The 27,743-nt window shown below is 25.7% G+C and overlaps 1 protein-coding gene across 1 annotated transcript; it reads left to right on the top strand.

Moving 5' to 3' along the window:
* The first annotated feature begins 12,909 nt into the window (after positions 1-12,909).
* Positions 12,910-14,082, top strand: LOC145843241 (kelch-like protein 7). The gene has a single exon (XM_082950704.1). The coding sequence runs from the start codon at positions 12,910-12,912 to the stop codon at positions 14,080-14,082; it is 1,173 nt and encodes a 390-aa protein (XP_082806830.1).
* The last annotated feature ends 13,661 nt before the right edge of the window (positions 14,083-27,743 follow it).

Raw genomic sequence — 27,743 nt, 5'->3', positions numbered from 1 at the left:
GAAGTGATCGGGTTAGAAATGATCGGGTTAGAAATTATAGCGAGTTAGAAATGATAGTAAACCCTCCTAAATGCAAGTAAAGGAGTGAAATATTGATTTGTTAGTAATAAATTGTTAAAATAAATATTGGATTATTAAGTTTTCATGAGACAAAACAAATTTTGTTTAAATTCATACTATATCAATGTAAAAACGTCTACAATATTAGTATCTGGTAAAAAACTGAAAAAAAATTGTATTGTGCCAATACATATATATTTCAAATTAATCTTTTGCGCCAGTAACTATAGATTATCTTTAAAAAAGACTTTAGTTACTAAATCACATGGTTTACATTATTAAAAACCTACACTGTTAAGAAAATGAAATAGACGATTAAAAAAACTTCTTCTAACTTATACATTTTTACTTAAATGTGTAAAAAAAAATCAAACATACACCATTTGCAACTAAGGATGCATGATTTCTCGAATACTCATTTTGTTTTTTATTTCTATTTCACAAACTTTTTAAAAATTACACAAAGTTGCTCTTATATTGAAAATGAGTTTTGAAAAAATTTAGTTTTCACAAAGTTTAAAAATTAAGAGTATTATGACGATTCAATGTAGAATTAAAACTACAATCATTTATAGAACGTACCATACAAAATTAAAGCGAGTATACGTTTACTCTACTGAGTAAGCAGGCGAGCTTTACAACCTGTGGTCAACGTTGAATGAGGAAGAAAGATCTATGTTAATTAAATAAATAACATTTGTTAGAAATAAAAAATTATCAATAATTTACTAATTAACACATCTTTGTTCAGGTTTTGTTTTGCTTTGCAAATTAAATTATCGGTGGAAAAGAAGCTTGGTTTAGCTTTGAAAACATTCGTGAAAATAAAAACACAGAAAATTAGTTCGGTTCTTAATTGTAAGTGGTATACAAATACTTACATATAACTTAATATATTAGTACACTTAAATATTTTACACTCTATTTTTCAAAAATTAATTTGCTCTTTCAAGAAGAAAGTTATTACTAAATTGAGAAAAAAAACCTATTGGAATGCTAACCTGTGTTTTTCACAATTTTATGTCATAAATTATTCTTAATGCATAAGGAGAATAAAAAAGGTGTGGATATATATCAGAGTATAAACAGTTTTAGTTGAAAGTTAAAATAAAATAATTAAAAACTGATCCAGCCGTAGCAACAATAGTGATTTTGAAGTTCAAAAATTCAAAACAATAACAATACTTTAACAATTTTCACAACTTTTTTACTTTTTTTGACAATTTTTAACGTTTTTTTAAATCAAATATATGCTTATAAATATATCGTTAAACTTGTGTGTTTAATTACAAAAATATTTTTTGTTTGCCTTGTATTGAAAGCAAAACTTAAATGTAAGAAACTTTATATCATATGAACAATGAAATACGTAAAAATTAAATTAAAATAAAGAGCTAAAAATTTTAATACATTTTTTGAAGATTAAAAAAATTATACTAAAATGTTCTAGATATCGTACAAACCCTCTAAAGTAAAATCTTAGAATGTTTAGGTCAAGAAAAGTTTTTTATTAGATTTAGAAAAACGACTGTACAGGTAATTCAAACATTATAAAGTATTAGAATAAATGAATAAACTGATAGAAATGATTAAAAACACCAATGCGAGAGAACCACAAACATAAAACACCACAAATTTGTTTCTTTTTTGCAGTGCAATCTCTGATAAATCTGAAAATGTAACATTAATCTAAAATCATTTTTACAAATGAATTAACGAAAAAGTTTAGATATATAATTCAAAAGTTTAATAAGTATTAAACAATTAGTTTTCAAAACTAATAAATATATTCTGTAAACTACTTATACTGTAGGTCTATTTGAATAATTACAAATATTTCATTTATCAACTTACGGTAGGTTTTTTCAGTGTAAATGTTAATACAATTATGAAACACTTCATTCGGATCAACTCTTGATGTCAATTCAATGCATCTCTCATCGTTGTCTGAACAGTAAACTTTCCCTGAACTTGCCATGCAATAATCTAAAAAAAAAACAATTAACAAAATATATTTGTAATGTGAGAAGAAATTAGTATCAAGTGAAAACAATACTTAAAAATAGAATAATATCAAACTAACTTTTTGTTATTTTGAAGTTGATAATATGAGCTTTAAACATTAGTTAATAACTTAAGAAATGTATTTTTAACTATACTTAACTTTTTTATTATTTTTATTATTATTATGCATAAAATTGCTTTGATGATGCAATAAATCTTTATTACTAGCTTGCAGCCACTTCTGTGTTTTTGGGTCAAAGTTTTATTTCTGGATTAAAGAGGTGAAATCAGTTCACTTGTAATTAGTTTGCTTTGAGTTTGTTACCTGTTTAGACACAAACCCTATATTTGGATTTGAGTGTTGGAATCAGTCTTCTTACAGCTTATTTTATTTTATAATTTTCACTTGTTTTGAAACAAATGTTTAATATGTTAAATAACAAAGTTAATTTGAACGCCTAATATAATCAAAATCTTTAAACAGTGAAATCGCATCAAAAGGCTGAAATTTTAACAAATTTCCCAGCTTTTTTTTAGCAAAAAACTAATTTTCTTAAAGTTTAAAATAAATAAACAAAAAAGTACTTAAATTAAAATTTTATCACTATCACTAAGATTACTGAACAAATTTTGAGTGTTTGAAATGAAGCAGAATGTTCAGAATTACAAACTTTACTTACACTTAAAACTAACAAAATTGTAAGTAATTTGTTATTAAAAAAATCGAAAAGTAAAATATAAAAGTGTCAATCATAGTATCTACTTTATTTATTAAAATGTTTAAAAGTTTTTGATTAAAGTATTGTTAACTAAGTTGAGTTATTCAATCTTAAACTAACACAACTAATTTTAATTTATATCTCAATTACAATTGAGTAGCTTTTGAATTTGAATTTTTTTTATAAATATATTTTTTTCTTTTTTTTTTACTATCATTATTACCCATAACCCAGGAGTCGGCAAACTGCAGCTAGCGAAGGGTAAATCTGCGGCCCGCGAGCACGTAACTTTTTTGAATGTAATGCGGACCACAAAAGAAAATTTTGCGGCTAGCGAGCATGTAAATGTGGCCCGCTAAGCAAAAATAGTTTTAAGTTAAATTTGTTTGATAATTTTAGTTTTAAGTCCTTGTGCTCATTATAACATTTTAAAACAATTAAAAAACTTTATTAAGTTAACTTAAAATTGTGAAAAACACAGGTTAGCATTCCAATAGGTTTTTTTTCTCAATTTAGTAATAACTTTCTTCTTGAAAGAGCAAATTAATTTTTGAAAAATAGAGTGTAAAAAGTGCTTTGAATTAGTAAGATAGTTATTTAATAACTATTTAGTAAATAAACTAAATGCAAATATTTTCCGTTTTGTACAAAAGTAATTAACAGTAATTAACTAAAATGCTATTTCTTTACAGTTTTTTTTTTACACGTTTTTTATACCTAAGTATCTATTACATATATTTTATTACTAATTGTTATATTTTAGTATGCACAAAAACATTTAAAGTAACATGATATTAAGAAATAAGATTTTTCGTATTTTGGTTTTGACACATTTGATATTTTAGAAGTTTTCTTTGCATTTTGAATTAATTTCTATGGACACCAATAGACAAAGATGCTCATATTTTAAACCACTTTTTATTAAACACTCAACAAGATAAAATTTAGTTAATGCGTAACTTTCTAACATTATTGTTTCTACATGTAATATCTAAGTGTGTACACACACATTTAAAGCAATATATATTACATGAATTTAAAAAGTTTTTGTTAGGTACAATTTTTGATTTTGCAAACAATGTCTTTTCGCAAAATAAATTAAGTTTTATGCGTTGCATACTAATATAAACAGTTGCTGTTTTTTGTAATTACTTGTTTAATACAAATTAGATTAATTGATAAATAGTAATTTATTTAGTTTTTACATTTTTGACTATAATAGTTCAAATTCGATCAAATAAACAAATAAAAACTACCACACACTCAGACTATGACTATTTGAAGACTTCAAATCTCAGGCCAATTTAGTCATTTTTTAGTTATTGGCTCGAATTGCTTTTTCTATACTAAAATATCAGGCTAGTTTTAGTCACTCAGACTGACGTTTTTGCTTTAAGAGTGGTAAATTAAATTTATGATGTATGTTTTGTTTAATGCAGAGTGTTGGTTTGAATTATACTATATCTTAAATTAAGTCTTTCAGCTGATATAATTTTAGTTATTATATATAGTAATTGTATACATGTAAGTGTGAACAATTAGTGTTTCCAAAAATCCCGAAAAGCTTCCAATTTGACAACTTACACTTGAAAAATCTGAAAATGCCTTTAATTTGAGAATTGTCGAAAAAACCTAGAACTTTAAGCAATTTTTACATAAAATTTAGATTTGACACAAAAAATCTACCATATAAATTCTTTTTATTAAAAAAAACATTTTATTTTAGATCTTTCTATATCATTTAAGGCAGTTTTTTTACTTTTAACTTAATTTTATAATAGAAATAGAAGCAAAAAAGTGTACTGTTAAAAACTCTATATTGGTGCATTGCACCTTTACTTTTTTAATGTCTTTACTTATTGTTGTGCTTTATATTGGAACTAGACCAAGAAATTCTTCTAAAATTTCAAAATTAGTAAAACACCTCTAAAAAAATTCTAAAATGAACAATATCTGTTGTATTAGTTTTCGCATTTTAACAGATTGATTTATGTCCTAAGTTGGTTTATGAGATTTAATATTCTTCAGACATTCCCAGATAAATTTCCGATACACGACTTCTTGTTGACATTGAAGTAATTAACAAAAATAATTTATCAACGCAAACACAAGTTATTTGAATAAGTTTTCAACTCTAAACGGTATCTTTATTTAATAACTACTTTTGCTACTTAATAACTTGCCTTAACAGTTTTTTTTTTCTGGTCAGTCTGTAGCTACTCAAAACAATCATGTGCGTTGTTGAAACTGACTTTAGCAATTTGTTTTTTTTTCGTTTGTCGCAACAACTCCAAACTAACTTATTAAAGTTGTTATATCTCGTCTTATAATTCACATTTGCTGTTTTTAAATGCAATATTTTTATTGCAGATAAAGAATTGCTATAATGCTCAATAAGATAAAGTTGACTCTAATTCATAAATAGCTTAATAAATTGTTAAACATTTGTTAAAAAAATTTAAAAACTTAGTTGTCCATTCAAGCTGAGTTGCAATATTTTATTTATTTATTTATTTAATTAATTTACTGTTAATAAACTTTGATATTTCTTTATTTTGTGAGTTTTATTTTAAACAGGGTTGCGAAACAAACAGGCTAATTAAAAATTTTAAAAACCCAGACTAGGTTAAAGCTGTTTAAGAAATTGTTATAAAACTCAAGTGCATCTGAAACTTATATTTCAAACACTTCGAATAAATATTTGAATTCTCAGAATAGTTTTTATGACTGTACTGTAGTTTAGTTTACTAATTGTATTTCTTTTTATCTATTTACATATTGTGCTATTTTATAACAATGATATTTTAGTTATGTATTTAAGCTTAATTAACAGAAAGTTTTTAACTATTTTAACTTTTCATAAATTTTTATATAATTCAGACATTTTTGCTTTTAAAGTGGCAACCGTGTAAAATCCTAATTAATAATTCATAAAGTATTTTAAAAAAGTATTCAAGCATTAATTATGTTAAAAAATTTGATTTAGCTTTTCTACAGTATAAATAGATTAATTTCATTTAATTAATTAACTACTGAATTTTAAAAAGAGTGCAAACTATTTAAGACGCAAAAACTACTTTAAAAAGTTATTATTTTTACAAATATAAAAAGGTGGTTCATTATATATAAAATGTATGAAAGTGACCCATAAATTTTTTTCAAGCTTGGTTTTTATAGAGAGTTAGGTTATGAGCAAAATTATATAACTTATTAAGTTTAACTCATTAAGTTTTCAAGAAAGTACATATTTTATTTAGACTTACGTATATTTAACAAAGTTAATTCTATTCCAATCCAATAGATATTTATACATTAAATAGGTATTCTATGTGTAACTGAAAGTCATTCAAAATAATAAAGTAAATAAAAATAAAACTATCTCTGATGTGACCAAAACATAAACCAAAATATTATTCAAATACCACTAAAACTAAAACTGTAGGCCGTGAAGATATTGAAAACTTGAAATTTGGCCTGCGAGCAACAACTGCCTGCCGACCCCTGCCCTAACCCTTACTCTGGGTCCGTAACTTTTTTTTAATTTATTTTTATTATTTTTTATTTTCAATTTTTTTTTGTATCTTTTTTCTCTCATTCAAAAATGTAACTCTTGCAAAATTGACCCTTGATGCAAAATCGTCTTCGTGCAATTTTGTTCCCTCATGCAATTTAGTACCCTCGTGCAAATTTGGTTTCGTGCAATTTTGGGCACTTGTACAATTTTGTTCTTGTGCAATTTGGTAACCTCGTGCAGTTTTGTGTTCGTGCATTTTAGACCCGTTCCTCTTACAATTTCATTAATTTCTCAGTTGATTTAAAGTTATAATGTTAAATATTAAAAATAGTATTTGTCATGAGTTTAGTGAATGCATAATGCAGAAGCATACACATAACACATACAACTTTCATTTTTCATCAAGACGAAAAATAAATATGAGTTATAAGTAGTTAGCACAAGAGACAAAATTTTAATTTGTTATCCACATGTTACCTCAGTGCAGTTTTTTTAGACTCCAAGAGTGGAAACCCTGTATAAGCTACAAACTATTTAAAATAGACATGAAGTGAAGACTGGAACATAAAACTCTAACTCGGTGGTCTTCAACGTGTACACGATTTTTATGGGTACAGGAAATTTTTGGGTACAAGAAACTCATTTAATGGTGCACAAAATTTTTAGATTACACAAAAAAAATATTAAGTTTTGTTATTTTATTTATTTAGTTATGGGACATAGTTTAATATTAAAGTTAAATCTAACCCTGGTGTGTAATTTAGCTTTCATTTATTAGCCATTTTACTCTCATGATCTAGAAGCTACCATGTATACAAAAATTATAGTAATTTTTCATCAAAGTGTCTATTCTAGAGTTCTCTAACTATTTACATTTTATTTTTTAAGGGAATGAGCACAGAATACTAACTTACAAAAGTTATATTTTAGTCTAAGTTAGTGGTCATTAATGTTTGCACAAAAATTATTCAGGTGTGTATGCACAAAAATCCAAAAATGTAACTTAAAGTTCATTTTGAAACTTATACTTTATATTCTGGAGTTTAGATGAAGAGCAAAACAAAATGTTAAGTTTTTTGTGACTTTAAAGCTAATTTTTAAACTTACACATTATGTGAAAATAGAGCATTAATGTACACAGAATTTCATTTGGTGTGCACAGATTTTACAAAACTTGATTACCACTGGTCAAGTGAGAATTATTGTTGATTTTATGTGCACATGTTTTGAGTTAGTATGATTATTTTCACAGAAATTTTTGAGATTTGTTTGCAACATATAATTTATATGAGTTTAAATATATAACTATTAGTGATTGTTTTATGTTAGTAATGTACCAAAACTCACTTTCAACTCTACATGACAATGTCATTTTGATATGAAATTGTAAAAGTTGTAATGTCATTTTGATGTAAATATTTAGATATAAAGTTGAATTCTTCTTTGAGAAATTGTTACCCAGAACAAAAAAGGTGCAAACAATGTTTGTCATAAACTTAGTGTTTGTTTAATTGTACCTAAAATTGTTTTTAAACAAGTACTAAATATAACATACTCTTTATAAGACATTTTTAACTAAACAAGTCTTCTATTGATTTACATAAAATATTTTTTTTTTAATTAGATCCAGTGATAAACTATTTATATTGCTGACAAAAATACTAAACTAAAATATTAAATTGCAATTAGTAAGTTTCCTTAGAATAATTAGATCAAGCAGATGAAAATAAGTTTTAGAGCTTTATCAATCATATTTGCCATAGAAATCTGGATTGACCTTAAATTTGACAATATAGGCTGTAAAAGGAAGCTGTAAAATCCTTGAGTTTTGAACAGTTTTTACACTTAAAATAATGGAAATAAGATTAGATACTTAACTTGTATCATATATAATATATTTTTTCTATTGTTTATAATTTTTTTAACTCTATATAAATTAAACTAGCATGGCTGTATCTTTTCAATATTTTTATCTAATTTAAGACAGTATTTTGCCTTAAATTTTATTTTATACTAAAATGGGAAAACATAAAAAATTAAAAAACCTTAAAAATTTACAAAAAATTTTGGCAGCTCTGGTTAGTTTGAAGTTTTGTTACAAAATAAATACAACTAATTTTAAATAAACTTTACCTTTTTTCTCCAAGTTATTCCTGTGGAACATTAAAACAAAGATAATTTTATATATTTTACAGTTTCAAAACCTTGGTCATATATTTTTGAATACTAATTATATACATTTATATATGTTTATATCTGTTTTAAAAATATGATGATAATACACTAAGAAATTTGAAGTATTTAGTTTTACAATTCAGCACCAGAAAACACAGAGTTTTTCATTTCATTTATATGATTTTTGAATATAGTATAACGCAATTTTGAAACAGTTTCTGCAACTTTTGATTTTAACTGAAAAATTAATTACAAAATATAAGTCAGTTTTATAGAAAAAAAAAAAGTTAACATTTGAAAAACCATTACTTTGGTAAAACATTTTCAATTTAAATGTATGGACTTGTTAAGTATTACTTTCTCATAAAAAACTTCTACAGGTTAAAACTCTCATTAAATTTAAGCAATTTATTTAAGTAAATCATAAAAATTTATTTGTAATATATAAAAATAACCCTATAGTAAAAATAAAAAATATATATGACTAAGAAAAAAACAAAAATTTTTGTTTTATTTAGTAAAATACAATCTACTAGTAGTTTTACCAAATTCTTAAACATATTTGTTAAGTTAAGACTGGAAGGGTATAGTTTAAAAAAGATTGCTTAAAAATTGTTGGGAGAACATATATTTTATGGGAGTAGTCCTTTTTTTTAGTCCTTTAAAATTTTTTAAACTATACAATTGTGTACTTTTAAACTTAAAAAAACTTTTAGAATTTTAAATAAGTTATAAGCCTGTGTTATACGAGTCAGAGGTGTTTAAAATATGATAAACATGTAAAAAAGTGCCTTATCCCTATATCCTCTTAGTAGTTTATTAAACTGTTTATAGTACAAATTTAAATTACACAATAAAATATGTTAAGAAAATTGCAGGGTTGCCACACATTGAGTATACTTAAGGTAACCCTGAAATTTAAAAAAAATAAATTTCAGGATAACTCAGGCTAGATTGATTTTTTAATAAAGATGACCAAAGCCAGTTTATTTATTTTTTACAAATTCAAGATAGTTTACAACTTTTTATAATAGTGAATACTGAAGAAAGAAAATATAGATTTTAGTTATAAAAATGCAATCAGTGGTGTGAGGTAGAACTGGTAGTAACGTCCATGAATCAGGGTTGTCACAAGCCCAGGATACTCGGGAAAATTTTAAATTTTTAAAACCTCAGGTGACTTAGCATGTCTAAGATTAGTTTGGAATTAAAACACAAACAGTCAGGATAACTCAGAACAGTTTTAACTTATGAAGTTATAGAAAATAATATATGACATCTGAAGATACTTTCAGTTTAAAATAATTTCTTTATCATAATTTAGTATGAGCTAGGTTTAAATTGATTAATGGTTATTTTTGTAGGTGTGTTGTATATTGTAACCATTAAAGTAAACTTATAAGTTTGTTACTTGAGTATACCAATATCTATTGAATACAGTGTATTAGTTTTGAAAATTCAGTGACTTGTTAGTAAAGGTATTTTATGCATTTGCTTGTTAGTATTTGTAAAGTTCAGTGGCTTGTTAGTATTTTTTGTCATTCAGTTTACTGTTTATTGTGGCCTTGAGTGTTGCCACTTGTTTTTTGAGTTGGTTTGCTCTTAGTACGCTGTATATATTTGATTCTTTTCCTGTTTCAAATGTTGCCTGGTAAATAACCTTTTCTGCTTTACAATTTCCTTCCCGATAAGGTTGTTTGTTTCTTTCTGCAGGTGCATTTATCAATTTCGTTTTCTTGATTATATTATATGTCTTTTTTTTCTTCTAATGATTATTCATGATTTTTTGAAATTTTTATAAACAACTGTAATTTAGTTTTACATTGTTCTTAATCCGGTAATGTTTTATTTTGTTATTTTTTCCAGTTTTTTTTTTTGTTTTTTAAGAATTTATTTCTAAGTTAGTTTTTAGAGATTTACAGTATGAAAGGTTAAACCTATATTTTTTTTTAATATTTTTTTTTTGGTTTTACATTCTTCTATGCATTCATAGTTTTATTTGTGCACAAACAACAAAACAACATTGACAAAGTGAAGTTTACTATTTTGTTATTGTTTGACGAGGTCAAAATATTTTGTCAACGAAACCATTAATAAATAAAAAAGTTAATAAGAACACTCATTATTTTTTAATTAAGTTTTTGTTCAGTAGTTAGACTTTTTTGTCAATATAAACTATTATGCATTCAAGTTTTAGGAAACAGTTTATGTATATGAATATTATTTTGTTAACTATAAGAATTAAATTTTAAAAGAATTCAATTGTTAAACTTATTTATACTGAAGAGCTAATTAAATGAGTTAAGTAGTATAAAATAAAATTTAAAACAGACATTAATCACTATGAAAATATTATTTATAGTAAAATTACTAAATTTACTATCACTTATTTAGATGAGTTGTAAAAATTTTCTGACTAAATGATTACGTTATTCTAAAAGTGCGTTGTAATTTAAAAAAAATTCGACCATATTAGAAAAAAAAGTTGTTACCAAACTGAAAAAGCTTAAACACTCCCTGGTGTTTTGTAAAAATACAACTTTAGTGAATTTAGATTCCAAAGTTTTACTAATTAGCGTTAGAGTATTAACAAATTATCTTATGTAAAACTTAGCTGGTTCGAAGAAACTTTTATGTCGGTTGTCTGAAGAGCTTGATATGAACCAAAATTGACTCCCTTTTTTGTTTCAAGTACAAAGTGTTACGAAAACCCAATAACATTTGTAAATTCACAGTAATATTTTGTATATAGTTATTTTTAAAAAGGTCAAAGAAAAAGAAAAATTCTGCGTTTGTTAACTGTGTTTTGTTACTTTTATGTCGTCATTATAGCAGAACACTTACGAAATAATAAATTAAGCTTAGACACTTGAAAAAATTGTACATGATTTTGAAAGTTATTGACGTTTACACTTCCCTGACTAAACTGATCTTTTAATTTACAAAAAGGGCTTGCATGCTCAGACCAATTGGATTTATCTTTCAGTCTTATTAGCTGCATATACTAAACTGTGGTAAAATGAAGATAATTTTATTTAAGTGATTGAATATATAATTTAACTTCTTAAAAAGTTAATAGGTTTCTAGATTTAAAATTTATTACTTTTCTGTTTTTATTTATTTGTCATTGTGGTTTGATGTGACTTTGTATTGTATAAAAGAAGACACTTCTTAATACGTTATTTATTAGTTTATGTCTTGTTTTTTGCATTGAAATCTTTTTATAGATAATAGCCGATTTTATACTTTTATGTTATAATATAAACTTTTTTTTTCTGTGCTACCTAACTCTATATTGTAACAGGGAAAAAATATAATAGTTCAAAAAATCTACTTATAACTAAACTTATTTTGAAAAAATCATGGAAAAGAAGAACTTTGATGGAGTTCAGAAGCTAAGTTTTAGTGAAGCTTGTCAAACATCTACTAAACATTATTTTGCCTGCTCATGTACAAAAAACACCAAAAATAACTTCATTAAAAACATTTTACAGAATACCAATGAATTTGCTAGTAAAGGTTAATAGTAGTTTATGTCATAAGAACTAACATGTAACTTGAACCTAATTTAAGAAAAAAGAGTTGCAGCACGTTTAAAAAATAGTAATAATATTTTCGATAGATCAGTGTTTAAAACTTTAGTGTAATTCAATATTAAAATTAATAAATAGTAAGTTTTGAAACATTTATATTTTTAAACAAACAAAAACAAATCTCAAGAAAAAAATTATGTTTTAAACAGGCTCATGAACATTATTCTAAAATAATTAATTGCTTTTTAAACTATTTAAAAAACTTTATATTCTCAAACTAAGTGTTACATTTTGTGTACATTTATTAACTGTTTAAAAAAGTTGATAATATTACTTAGAAATTTTAGTTGAAATTTTTATCACTATAGATACTTAAACAATTTGGTAATTGAGCAAGCTGTTGTAATGAATCTTTTTTTGAATAGCTGTAATTACATAATTGTTTATAACTTGTAAAAATTATAGTTGTTAAATTTATTCAAGTTTAAGAATCGAAAGTTAAATTTATAAATACTGCTTTTATGCAATGTTTAGTACTTTTTATTTTATAATTTTAAAAGTTGGTAATTAAACACACAAAACTACATTTTTAAACTAATCATTAAAAGTTAATAAACGAAAAATAATAAAATGTTAAAATAAATAAGATTAGTGTCAATTATGTTCGTCAAAAAAAACTGAGACAAAACTTTCAGCTCTTTGGAATACAGACGATAATCCAACACTCCATATTTTGAAATTGAGCACAATTTTACCTGATGAAAAAGTGGAGAGTAAACTTAGCAAACTTTTTGAAAATAGATTAAACCTAGAAAATGTATTTTTATATCTACAACTGACCAAGGTTTTCAAGCTTTCAAGACTTTCCATAGCTACTTATAGTTATATAGCACGAGTTTTTACAATGCTTGTTGATACTAACAACTTCCTAGAGTTAGATGTCATCCATCTGTTGAAAATTCTATCAAGCTCGGAACTTTTTGTAACTTCTGAACTTGAAGTAATCAATGCTGCTGATAAATGGCTGAACTATAATATTAAGGAACGTATCAAGTTTGCCGAACAGTTGTTACCAAAATTTCGTTTTTCTTTGCTATCAGAAGTTTCTATGAAAGAAGTTTTAAACAAGTGGTCATCTTTTTCTGCATTTGACAAAAGCAATGAATCATTCAATGCGGTTCTTAAAAATAAAGAATTACTTTTGAAAAAAAGTTTAAGCACAAGTAGATTTTGTAGCCAGGAAGCATTTAATATTGTACTTTACGGCGGAGGAGATTCAATCTCGCACGAAGATGTTCGAAATGTAACAAAAGTTGATATAGGTACTTTTAAAACTCTAAACACTTTTCCTCTAATAAAAAAAGACCGGATATATGAGCGAGTAGTATGGTTAAAAGGAGAGGCTTACTGTTTTGGTTATAATGAAAAAACTAATAAACAGTTTGTATATAAACACTTCACTGCTACTGACTCTTACCATGAAGTGGTTGATGATCTTGAGATTCGAGAAAGATTTTGTGCTTGTGCATTTGTAGACAAAATATACATTTTCGGAGGCTACATGGCTGATGCCTCACTTTACTCATGCTTGCAGTTTGATCCGAAACACGCGAAATGGTCGCAAATTTCTAAAATGAGAGAGGCGAGGGAAGGCGCGGCTTGTACGGTTTTTGAAGAAAGAATCGTGGTGTGCGGTGGAAGGGATAATAGATTAAGAAAATTAAGTACAGTAGAGTCGTACGATGTCGCTGCTGACAAGTGGTCCCAAATGCCAAATATGGTTGAAGAAAAATTCCTTCACAGTTTGGTTGTCGTTAAACGCAAGCTGTTTGCGATCGGAATAAGGCGTTCATGTGAACTTTTTGATATTTCTTGTAACAGGTTTGTCACTTTAAAGAACTCTCCATCTTTGTTAGCAAACCAAGCTTTGTCAATAGGAAATAAAATATTCATTATAGAATTCAATTCACCGTATATGAAAATTTATAATGTTGATGAAGATAAATGGTCAATAAAACCATTTGAAGTAACTAAAAGTCTACTTAATTTCTGCATAGTGAAAATACCAGAATTTTAAACTATAGAACATGTATAAACTGTTATAAAAAGAAAAGTTAAAACTTGTATTAAAATTAAATGGCTCACTTTTCAAATACTTTTTTTTTATACTTGGTTAAAATTTTTTTCTTATTAGGTTAGATTTCTAAAAGAATTTTGATTTTTTAATGTATTTTTGTAAAATTCTTAGTATCAAGATTCTTGTAGCGTTTATCGCTGTGTTTAAGCTTTCAAGGTACTTTTTACTATTTTTGAAATTAAAGTTAGTTTCAATAGTTTAACATAGTTTTACTTGTTACATTTTGATAGAAAATTGTAAACAGAATGTTAAATTCTTATTTTAAAGTAAAGCTTATAAATAATAATATATGAATAATTGGTGTATATTTAAATTATATTATTTATTTTCTCAACTTGGTATAGTAATAGTAACTTCTATTCGTAAAATAAACATTTACAGAAGTATATAAAAGTTATCTTATTGTTTTGCATTATTGCAACATTAAAAACCACAGTATGGTAGTTAACTGATTTTATTCTAAATCAGTTGTCTTCACTGTTTGCACCACTTTGTTTCGGATGCACAAAAATTTAAGGGTTCAGGAAACTTATTTAGGGGTGCTCGAAAGTTTTAGGCAGCTTTGGAAAATTTTTTTTTAGTAATTTCAAGCAATAGAGTTTTAGATTAAAGCTAATTTCAGACCTGGTTTTTTATTATGCACATTTTTAATTTAATTATTTTACTCGTATGACCAATTTGGATTTTCATTAATTTAAGGTAGACAAAAGTTTTAAGATAATCAACTTGGTTAAAAATATGACAGAAAAAAGTGGTCTATAGTTTGGTTAAAGAAAGAATTTTAACCTTTAATTCACTAAGCTATATCATAAAAAATTATGAACAAATATTATTTACTATATTAATGAGCATTTTTAACTAATAACTTTAGGAAAAACAAAAATTTTAACTAAGTGGATTTAAAAAAATTATATGCAGTAAGTATAAAGTAAAAAAGCTTAATGTTAAAATTTTTTATTAATAGTTTTAAAGTTACCAAATAATTTGCTGCTCTATCATTTGCTTAAATTTACATAGAATAATTTATAACTGATTCTAAAAATAAGATTAGTTAAATGAGTGTTAACTGAATTTGTTAAACTGTATTGCTAAAAGTTTTTCAAAAGATTTCAAAAAGTATTTTAACGTGCTTGCCTGATAAAAAAATATTTTTACCATAATGGAGCGCTAGAGATTAAGACTGTTCAGAATAAATTTTTTAATTTTAAAGAGTTTAGTATTTCTACTTTGGTAGCATCAGAAGGTTGGGTACTCATATTAAATACAGGGTCACCATTTGTAGTCCTAAAGGGTCTGTGGTAGGAAGGAACTACCTTTAATTGGGGAAGTCCCCTTTTTTGTGCTAAATGCTTAGCGCGTTCAGCTCTTAAGGCTTTTACAGAATTTACCTTATTCATTAGGTTTAACTTAGTAAGTAATAAAAGTTAATATATATAATTTCTTCAATGAAGTGAGTTTATTGAATATGTGATTTAAATGTGAATCAAAGTAGAATTAGAAGTGATAAAGCAGCTAATAAATCAGTTAAATAAAACTTCGAATATAAACACAAAAAATAAACACAAAGTTCTACAAATAGAAATGTTCTTAAAGCGTTTTAAATCTTAAATACAAAAATTGTTATTACTAACAAAAGTACTAATAATACAGAGTCTTAATATGTATCGTGCTTCATGCACAACGATGGCTAAACTAAGCACAATATAATACGATAATGCAAATAAGCATCAAGATCTTATAAGACGAAAATAATATAGAAGTTCTTATAATGAATTCGTGTGCGTCTCGCACGGTATTATAGCTTAACTGAGCACATTACAATACAGTAATACAAATAAACACAAAGTTCTTATGAAATGACTATCATAACAAAATTCTTAAATTTCAATCAGTGTCTTAAGTTCTTAAAGTTAGTGTGCTTTTTGCACGATCTTATGGCTAACTGAGCCAAAAACAAAAATAACAAACAACATATCGAGCGGCGCGTAGTTCGCAAGCTAGAGGCTAATGAGCGTTATAACAGACGTTGTTAAAGTTTTATTTTGTAATTTGATAAAAAAAATTCTACCGCACCCTGGCGGTCTTTAAAAATACAACAAAATGCATATTTTGTTACTCATAAATCAATACTAAAATAAAACCTACTTGGTTAAAACATTACAAACATTTTTTTATAAAATATATCTTATTTACTAAACCAACCTTTTTCACAATTAAATCCGTGGTATCCGTTTACGCATTTACAATTGGGAAATGGTTCGCCAATAGGATTAAACTGTCTTACACAAGTTCAACCATGAAAACAATTGTAATTTTTACAAACATCTGTTTTAACAAAATTAGTCTAACTATTTGATATTCTAATTGTTTGAGAAATTTAAAAAACATTGCTAAATGTATAAAATATATACCAACTAAATATTTATAAAGTTTATTTTGACTTTTACTTTTTTCATAACTTTTCTCACAAGTTACTCAAATAATATATAATAATATTTCTTTTATTTCGCTTTTTAAACCATTACTTAGATAAAATCCAGCAAACATTTTAAACAAAGAAAACTATTCTAAATATATCTATAAACACAATATACAGCTTACTTTTAACTTTTAGCAAAGTTATTATAGCTCTTTGGTCTAAAATACATGTTTTGGACGGATCTAAATCAAAAACTATTAAAGTTTTGTGGAATCTTTTTGATATCTTTTTTATACTCAACTTGAGAACAGTCCAGTTTCCCTTACTTTCGAGCGTAACTGTTCTGTAAAACGCAACAAAAATTATTTTTGAAGTTAATAAAAAAGTGTAAGTACAAGCAATAAATTTTCAGGCATTTTTGAAACATGTAACGAAAACTATTAATAAAAAAAAAACAAAAACTAACCCAAAAACTGACTTCTTTGTGACTACATTGCCAGGCATCCGTAGTTCAAAATAATTTTCAACTATGTGAGCAGGATTGTTTATCTTAAGTTGACAAAGTTAGTTCAAACCAATAACTTGTTAAAAAGTTAAGACAATCTGCTTGTTTTCAATTTTATAATACCATAATTTGAATAATATTAACTGCAAACTAACAGGAAAGTTGCTGTATCCAAAAAATGCATACAATCCACACTGATCTATTAATTTTTTACTTATTCGAATGTACAAGTTGAGATCGTCTCCGAGATTAACTTGAGTTTCATTGTAAAAATTTGTCACCAAGTATTTTGTGTTCCCTTCTGTAATACTCAATTTCATCAATAAAAAGTTAAATTAGAAGTCTTTTAATTGTATTTATTTTGGTATTAAATGCTTGTCGCCTACATTATGATATTTTCTAATCAATACTCTACTATCCACAAACTAATAAAATAATTTAGTTGTAACTTTATAATTAAACAATATAAATAAAATAGTGTAATAATATTTAAGTTTATTTTATTATAAAAATGTATCAAATCATCATAATTAGAACGAAAAAAAAAGTTTAGTTTCTATTTTAAATATTCGAACTCAGATTTAAATAAAAACAAAGTAAAAATAAAAAACATTTAAAAATTTATGTTTATAAACTTTAACCTGGAGGAATGAATTCATAGTCATATTTAGACTCGTTCCAGTTAGTTTAAACACTCGGTATGGTTTCTTTAAATATTCATACATTTTTATAATTACACCTTTGTCGTAAGATTCACTCGTTGTTGAGCTGGTACTATAAAAAAGTGTAAAAACTCAATCAAAATTTTAATAGAAACAAAATAAAATATTGTAAGGAGTATACGGTTTGTCATAAATAAAGTTTTTTTATGCTTTCTAATGTAAACTTTAAATTTCTTATTATTATATTTTCCAATACTTGTATCACTATGATCTTTATTAGAATTTTTTAAAGTTTACATTAGAAAGCATAAAAAAACTTTATTTATGACAAACCGTATACTCCTTACAATATTTTAACAGTACTTTTTTTTTATTACACTAAAACATGTTTATATGTGTAAACAAGTTAACACACTTTAACGGAGCTCTGTATAAAACTAAATACTGTAAAGAGACTATTAAAAGCTAAAGTCTAGCATGTTGCTTTTACCCTTAGTATCAGCAAATATCCTAAAGAAAATTTCAAGGTACTCACAGTGATGAAACATGTGTTAGTGTAATAAAGTAAAACTACTGTTTAGTTTGTTGTTTTATATATTCATTCATTATATAATACAAGTTTATTTAATAACCAATTATAATCGTTTTAAACTGTATAGTACACTATAAAAATTGTGAAAATTAAAAAGAGACTTGCAAAATACCTAACTTAAAACGTACTAACCAAACAAAGATGACCGTTAATGTTATCCACAAGCTATCCATTAAGTTTCGAACTGTTTTTTTTTTTAAAAATATTGTAAATATCTTAAGAAAATATAGTAAACATTTAGTTTCAGTTATGTAAAAAATCAATAACAAAACTAAACGTTTTTTTTATAAAGTATGAACGAGTGTATTTATTGGAAAAATATGATTAAAATCAATACATATTTTATACTGTTAATATAACTAAAGCAAAATTTTATAGTAATAAAACAAGACGTTCAACTTACATTTTCAAGTTTCGCAAATCAGGGTTTCCCAAAGTTGGCCAAATGGTTCCTCTTGGAAGCCAATTCAGAAAATAAGGGTAGATAAGGGGCCATAATTTAAAACATACATAATAAGCGAAAAAATAGTTCTTAAGCGTTTTATGATAAGTGTTTTTGATAACACTTGACGAAGGGTGCAATAGTATTTTAAATTCTTTAAAGGGGGCGTTATGAGAAAAACTTTGGGAACTCCTGATTAAGACGCATAATATCTGTAATAAGTAGTATAAGCTAAAATTAAATATATTACAACAAAAAATATATTGCACCAGGTGTTTTAAAAAGAACAAAAACTTTTTGAATGAAAACATGTCATATTTTAAGTAACAGTAAGAATATTTTAGTTATAAGTATCTCAAATCTTCCCTTGGTTTTGTGTTATTCTTCGTGATTTTTTTTTGTCTTTATTAAAATCATTTTAAATAAAAAAGTTTTTTTTATTTAACAAAAAAATCTACAAACTTCTTAGTATTCGTTACATTGCCTAAAGTACTTTCTAATTCTTCTTCAGTAAGCAATTAAAACTGATTAATTCAAAATTTTCTTAAGTAAGTAACTGTGCTTTTATTCAACTACAGAATATTGTGTTATTGCAATTCTCACTTCATAATTATAATTTAAGGTTTTTCTAAACCTTTATAAGTAACACAATTTTTAAATTCTTTAGCTCCAGGTCAATTTAAAAAATTACATTTTTACTAAAAAATATAAAGGTGTTCTTTGAAAACAAAACCAAACTAAAACTCGCAGTAATTAAACTATTTTAAAATCAAACAGTTTTAATTAACTAAATTGAAACAACATATAGTTTAGTAAACTGAAAATTTTTCTCTACATAAAAAATCAAATTGTAAAAACCAATTTGTTTAGGTGTAAATTGAGGCAAACATATAAATTATCAATTAAATTAATTTATGTCTATGACATAGTAATAAAATACAAACAACAATAAACATAAAGTGCTACAACTAAAATGGTTCTAAAATTAGTTAGTTGCATACATCAGGTAATTAGTGAACAGTAAGTTTTGATTCAACTTTACAGTTTATAATGCTCTCCTTATTTCTCTACAGTGATATTTAAGTTTTGTTAACTATATTTAAAACCAATAATCAAACTATATATTTGTTGTAGTAGCATTTAAGAAATTGTATGATAATTTTGTAATTTATGTACTATTAAAAACTAATTTCCATAAATGTAGATGATTAAAAAATTAATGAAAACCATTAAGCAATATTTACAAATAATTTAATTTAGTTTCAAATAACTTCTATTTCAAAATATCAATTAAAATTAAATCTATATACACTTTAAATGTTTTGACGAAGATTATGTAGAAACTTTAAAATAAACTGCATTTAGTTTAAAATGTCAAGATATAGTAAAAATTTAACATATTTAGAATTTAAATAGATTTACGCAAATTGTATATTTTATTCGCGACCGGTTTCGGTGGCAAAAGATTGCGACCTTTTCAAGCAAAAACAAAATATTAAACTGCATATAACAATGTTAGTTAATTATACTGTTGTTTAAAGAACTTATTTATGCGTGAAGAATATAAACAAAATCAAAAATGTTGCATGTTCGAAAATTCGAGCATATCAGAGTGTATTTAGATAAAATTGGTAGCAGTTAAAAAAAACGGATTGAATTAATATTAATATAATGAGTCAAATAAAAAAACTGAATTCAGAGCTTTTGTTTTTTTTTTTAATAATAATAATTTATACCTTGAAATTTATCTAAATGAAACTAAGAATTGTCTAAAATTGTGGTTTTAAGCCAAGATTCAACAAGTTTTATGCTAAGATTACTAAGCTAAACAAGAAACTATAACTATAAGGTCATTTTAAACAATTGAAATTAATTCTACATGCTTAAAAACTACTGGCTAAGTACAAACAAATTCTAGTAAACAACAAACTAAATAAAATAATTAAGCTTAAAATTAGAACTCTAAATACACCATCAAATTAAAACAGAATTTTCTTCTTTTATCAAACTGAAACTTCAGTTATGTATACTAAATTCAAATTTAAGTTTAGTTTCTAAGTAGTCTAGACTAGACTGCATAGGTGATGCTAAAGAAAATTTAACTCAAAATGTTTTGTCAAACAGCTTAAGACTTATTCGAGTTCATTTAACCACTTCACTTTCATTGAAACCAAGGTTTGAGATAAGTTTTTTATTTAAATTAATGTTTAAACAGGATACATTGATAAATTAGAAAAAATTGTATTCGATGAAACAATACTTAAAGTTAAAAGTTATATTTGCAAATATATGACCAGATTAATAAACTTAGTTACAAATTAAACTATTCCAAATACTTAACATTACAAGTTTTTAAATACATTGATATTTACTAATCACTAAACAAAAAAGTACTGATATTGAGTGATACTTTATTAATACTAGTCTCAGTGCGATTCACAAAACAAAACACAATACAAAGTAACTAAATTTTTAAAAATGTAACAAAAAGTTCAAATCTAACACTAAGTATACATCAATGATAACTAAATAAAATTTTTGCAAGAGAATTTCCGGTTACGTGGCTTTAGTCGTTCATTTTGTTTCATCTCTTCGGTTATCACCTCTCACATCACTCTTTCGTGGTTCATGGTCTTCGTTTTTCTCAGATTCACTTCCTGACGTATTCTTAGATCTATCAGAATAGAAGAAAGTCATACCTTTAAGCTTTGGAACAGGTGACCTAGTTGCTTCCGGGAACTTTTCACAATCCTCAATTTTATCAGATTGAGAAGAACTGTCACAATCTTCAGGATTCAGAGGAGTTCTACGGAACTCTTCATCTGAATCAGCTTTTGACGCTTCAGCAACAATCTTTTTAGTATATTTAGGTTTAACTGGTAGAATTATATCAGGTGTAGAGGAAAAACTGTTGTCAAAAGATTTAGTACTTGTCACTTCTCTTTTAAAGGCTTCAACTACAACCTTTTTGGTCTCTTCAGGCTTAAATGCTGGTATTTTATCAGGTAAAGATGGAATACTTTTGTTTGAAGCTTTAGTGCAGGGTTTCCCAAAGTGGGCGATATCGCCCCCCTGGGGGCGATTTTAGTAATTTGGGGGGCGATAATTAGTAAGGGGGCGAAAGGGTGGGCGATAACTAGTAAGGGGGCGAAAAGGGGGCGGTTTTAAAATTTTTGGCTGACATGAGATTTTTACTTTTTTTCTTGCTATTTTACTAATTTTAGCTTGCTCTAAATTGTATGACCCTGAGGTAAAACTTAAACAAAAAAGTTTATTTTATTTAAGAAAAAAAAGAAAAAAAATCAAGTATTTATGACTCCTACTTTCAGGTAAATACTATATTTTCATTCATATATTTCCTTGTTTAACAATTACATATATTATAGATGATTGAAATCCCTCTAACTATTTTATAACCTGAGATATATGTTATTTGGGATCATAAATGGTTTGTAAAAATCTATGTTATCTTTTATTAACTATCACCTCATGATATTTCCAGTTGTATTTTGAAAAGTCACTAAGTTAGACTAAGAAATAAAACTATACAGGGTTGCCAGTTTACCTAGAAGCCTTAAAAAACCTGGAACTTGACAAGTTCGGCAAAAAAAAAAACCTGGAAAAAATCTGGAATTTTTAACGATTTTAACATATTAAGTAGTAAATTTAGATCTGACACAAAAAAAGCTATCATATAGATAAAAATATGGATCCCTTCGAGGCAGATACTTTTGAAATAAACGACATACAGGAAACCTTCTAAGACTTACAAACTGACCTTAAACTTCAAGTAAATTCTTCCAAACAACGATATGAAAGCTTTTGGACTCAACAAAAACTAAGGCAAAAGTATACAATCATTTAAAAGGAATTTAGATTGTTGTTTATAGCTTTTCCTTCTAGCTATGTTTTTGAGAAAGCTTTCAGTTCAGTTATCAACATCTTGAGCAAAAGATCTAATCTAGATATTTTTAAAGGAGGTGACTTAAGGCTCTATTTTACTGATTAAGAATAAGATTAGAAAACTTTGCAAGCAGTCACGAACCTCATCCTTCACATTATATTAGACTTCAGTAGAAGACATTATTTTATGAAAGTTTTTTAATTTTATTTGATCTTTTGAAAACTTCTTATTTAACCTGGTTTGTATTGTATTTAAGTAGTTTTTTTATAATAACAACTTTATTAAGCTACTTATTCTACAACAGGTTTGCATAATGCCTAATAAATATTAATTACGGTGGACTTCCTCTTGAGTTCGCACTTTTTACCCAAATAAAAAAAGCAAATTTATATTTTCTTATATATAACTAAAGTAAAGTCTATTACTAACCAAATATTAACAAAACAAAATGTATATAGTATTTGTTAGCTTATATAGATCTGTTTTATTTTAATGAAAGTTTGTTTTATGTTTTAGTGGATTTCATGTTTATTCATAACATTATTGCATATAACATATTGAAATTTGTCATTTTGTAAAAAAAAATATGGTAATAATTCTTTTAGTTTGCACTTTTTAGTTTTTTTTCAAAGTGCGAACTTAAGCGGAAGTCTACTATGTTTATTAAATGGTTTATGTTTTAAAGTTGTTAACAGTTTTATTTTGACCTGGTTAATTTTGTAGTTTATATTCGTCGTTTTACATTTCATTCTAAAAGTTTTTATAGCATAGTGATAAAATTAAAATATTTTTTTGAAAGACCTTTATTTGACAGGTTTTTGTTATTACTTGTTTAATCTGTATATAACTTATATAACTATATACCTATTATCTGATTGTAAAATTTTGATAACTATTAAAGTTTTAAAATCTAATATGAATTTTTTGGTTTTAAAAGAGTATAAGTTTGAGGTCTCTATTTTAAATGACTTCTACTCTTTCATTTAAAAGTGTCTTAAACTCAATTTTATTTTCTAACTTGATTTATTATTGTTGAAAAATTATTATTATATAAGGAGTTTTAGACTATTAATACAACTGTTTTTGGTTTTTTCTTAATTCAATAATATTAGCAATTAGAATATACTTAGTTTATTTTAATACTTCAACACTAGCTTTTAGTTTTTCACTATTTTCCTCTGTTAAATTATTATAGGCTAATAGCTAGAAAAAAAAAATTAAACAGAATTAAATAAGCCATCAAAAAGACTGCTACAGTTACAAAACAAAATTTTATTTTAGTTAAAAGTTTTTTTTTAAATTGATTACTTTCTGTTCACAGAATTAAGTGTAAAACATTGGATTTTTTTTTTGAATTTAAATAAAGAAAAAAAACTGTTAGAATTAAGGTTTAGTTCCCTAAAGATTATTCCAAGTCAAGTACTATTTCATGGTATTCTACTACGAAACAAATAGTTTAAAAAGTTTAAAATTAAATTTTTAATTTTTACAACTAACTTGCTTACAATATATCTTAGTATTGAAATTAATAAATTTACTGCATTAACTGAAGCTGTTGATGAAACCACTTTTCATGTGAGAAAATCAACCAGTCGGTCAAACTTCCTCAAACTAGATCAGAAATTTATTTTTAATTTTTATTTTTTTATGTGTATGATAAACTGTTCATTTTTTTAGTTTTTTTAATCTCTGTTATAGTTATTTTAGAATATGCCTATTTATAGAATAATTTAAGTATTTTGTGCGGCTTGAATAAGTTACTCAGTATTAACTTCTAAATGTCCGAAATTTGTTATACGAGATATTATTATAATTTCAGGTTTCAGTTAAGGTTTCAGATAGGTAACGTAAGGCTCAGATCCAGTCGCAGATCCAGTCGAATTTCGACCCGCTAAGTAAATTGAAAACTACTTGTGCATAATAAATAAAATTTAGTTTTTTGATACTTAATATTTTGAAATACGCTTTCATTTCGTTTTCAGTTCACAATAATATTTCCTAGATCACAATAATAGTACATGAGTTTATTACAATTTTGCTCGAGTTTTTTTAATTTTCTTATTTGTTATTTTTTAAAAATCATGCCGCCCGCAATTACATTTTTTTAACGAGTTGAAACTAGAAAAGATTTTTTAGTAAATATGAATAGCTGACTACAAAAATTGTCCACCACTGACCTAAAAGTTTCATTAGTTTCAAAACGGTTCATATTTAAACAGGATTGATTACAGATAACACAGGCTTTTTAATCATTAAGTATTTTAAAACACTTTACTAGGCTTCTAAGAAAATAACTGTAAATTATTTTCTCAAGCCCTGTAAACTACTTTGAACACAAAAGTGCGTGCATAAGAAGTACCAGACTAAATTACATTTCGAACACAACTTTTTTAGCTCAAAAGTTTGTACTCAAAAGAAAAACTACTTTGTAAAATCAGGGGGGGCGATTTTTTTCAAATTACTGAAAAGGGGGCGATTTAGTAAATGAGTTTGGGAAACCCTGGTATAGCGGGTAGTTTTTCATCCTTCAATATGGTGTGGGTTTTCACCAAAAACTGTGTCAGTTGCTCGGGTTATATAATAAACTTGTTAAATTTTGCAATCAAAAATCCTATGGCAGTTTTCTATGTGATAGCTGTTTTGGTGTTGGTAGGTTTTTGCTGGAGTATGAATAAAGTAATTGTCTTTAAAGTCAGAAAGTTTCTAAAATTAAAGAAAACTGGCTTGTCTGACGTTGAAAAATGCTTTCTACAAATTTCTGTAGACCCTGAAGAATCAGTCATTTTCAAAAAAATTTGAAGTTCCAGAAAACTCTGAAGATCTTCCGTTACTTAAACCCCCTGAACAATGTAAGTTTTCAGAAAACTCTGAAGATCTTCCGTTACCCGAACTTTCTTCACAATGTAAAATTCAAGAAAATTTTGAAGATCTTCCGTTACCTGAACTTCCTACCCAATGTAAAGTTCCAGTAAAATCTGAAGATCATCCGTCATCTGAGCCTCCTACACAGTTTAAAATTCCTCAAAAATGTGAAAACATCAAAAGCTTGATGAAAAATAACGATGAGGCGACTGTATCTGAAGATGAAGACACTTTAGAAACTAAAGTAGTAAATCCTGAAACTTCAAAAGCAAAGACTGAAACTACTCCTGTTTTTCCTTTCAATGCTGATAAATTTTCAACGGTCAATTGTCAAGATGACAACAAAGTTGAAGTTTTAACAGCTAAAGATATAAACACTAAAGCAGGGTTTCCCAAACTCATTTACTAAATCGCCCCCTTTTCAGTAATTTGAAAAAAATCGCCCCCCCTGATTTTACAAAGTAGTTTTTCTTTTGAGTACAAACTTTTGAGCTAAAAAAGTTGTGTTCGAAATGTAATTTAGTCTGGTACTTCTTATGCACGCACTTTTGTGTTCAAAGTAGTTTACAGGGCTTGAGAAAATAATTTACAGTTATTTTCTTAGAAGCCTAGTAAAGTGTTTTAAAATACTTAATGATTAAAAAGCCTGTGTTATCTGTAATCAATCCTGTTTAAATATGAACCGTTTTGAAACTAATGAAACTTTTAGGTCAGTGGTGGACAATTTTTGTAGTCAGCTATTCATATTTACTAAAAAATCTTTTCTAGTTTCAACTCGTTAAAAAAATGTAATTGCGGGCGGCATGATTTTTAAAAAATAACAAATAAGAAAATTAAAAAAACTCGAGCAAAATTGTAATAAACTCATGTACTATTATTGTGATCTAGGAAATATTATTGTGAACTGAAAACGAAATGAAAGCGTATTTCAAAATATTAAGTATCAAAAAACTAAATTTTATTTATTATGCACAAGTAGTTTTCAATTTACTTAGCGGGTCGAAATTCGACTGGATCTGCGACTGGATCTGAGCCTTACGTTACCTATCTGAAACCTTAACTGAAACCTGAAATTATAATAATATCTCGTATAACAAATTTCGGACATTTAGAAGTTAATACTGAGTAACTTATTCAAGCCGCACAAAATACTTAAATTATTCTATAAATAGGCATATTCTAAAATAACTATAACAGAGATTAAAAAAACTAAAAAAATGAACAGTTTATCATACACATAAAAAAATAAAAATTAAAAATAAATTTCTGATCTAGTTTGAGGAAGTTTGACCGACTGGTTGATTTTCTCACATGAAAAGTGGTTTCATCAACAGCTTCAGTTAATGCAGTAAATTTATTAATTTCAATACTAAGATATATTGTAAGCAAGTTAGTTGTAAAAATTAAAAATTTAATTTTAAACTTTTTAAACTATTTGTTTCGTAGTAGAATACCATGAAATAGTACTTGACTTGGAATAATCTTTAGGGAACTAAACCTTAATTCTAACAGTTTTTTTTCTTTATTTAAATTCAAAAAAAAAATCCAATGTTTTACACTTAATTCTGTGAACAGAAAGTAATCAATTTAAAAAAAAACTTTTAACTAAAATAAAATTTTGTTTTGTAACTGTAGCAGTCTTTTTGATGGCTTATTTAATTCTGTTTAATTTTTTTTTTCTAGCTATTAGCCTATAATAATTTAACAGAGGAAAATAGTGAAAAACTAAAAGCTAGTGTTGAAGTATTAAAATAAACTAAGTATATTCTAATTGCTAATATTATTGAATTAAGAAAAAACCAAAAACAGTTGTATTAATAGTCTAAAACTCCTTATATAATAATAATTTTTCAACAATAATAAATCAAGTTAGAAAATAAAATTGAGTTTAAGACACTTTTAAATGAAAGAGTAGAAGTCATTTAAAATAGAGACCTCAAACTTATACTCTTTTAAAACCAAAAAATTCATATTAGATTTTAAAACTTTAATAGTTATCAAAATTTTACAATCAGATAATAGGTATATAGTTATATAAGTTATATACAGATTAAACAAGTAATAACAAAAACCTGTCAAATAAAGGTCTTTCAAAAAAATATTTTAATTTTATCACTATGCTATAAAAACTTTTAGAATGAAATGTAAAACGACGAATATAAACTACAAAATTAACCAGGTCAAAATAAAACTGTTAACAACTTTAAAACATAAA

This window comes from Thalia democratica, chromosome 8 (genome assembly GCF_965202585.1).
Source record: "Thalia democratica chromosome 8, ktThaDemo2.hap1.1, whole genome shotgun sequence".
In the NCBI taxonomy this organism is placed as follows: domain Eukaryota; kingdom Metazoa; phylum Chordata; class Thaliacea; order Salpida; family Salpidae; genus Thalia; species Thalia democratica.
Note: the sequence above shows the minus strand (reverse complement) of the source record. Positions and strands in the feature narration are given on the sequence as shown.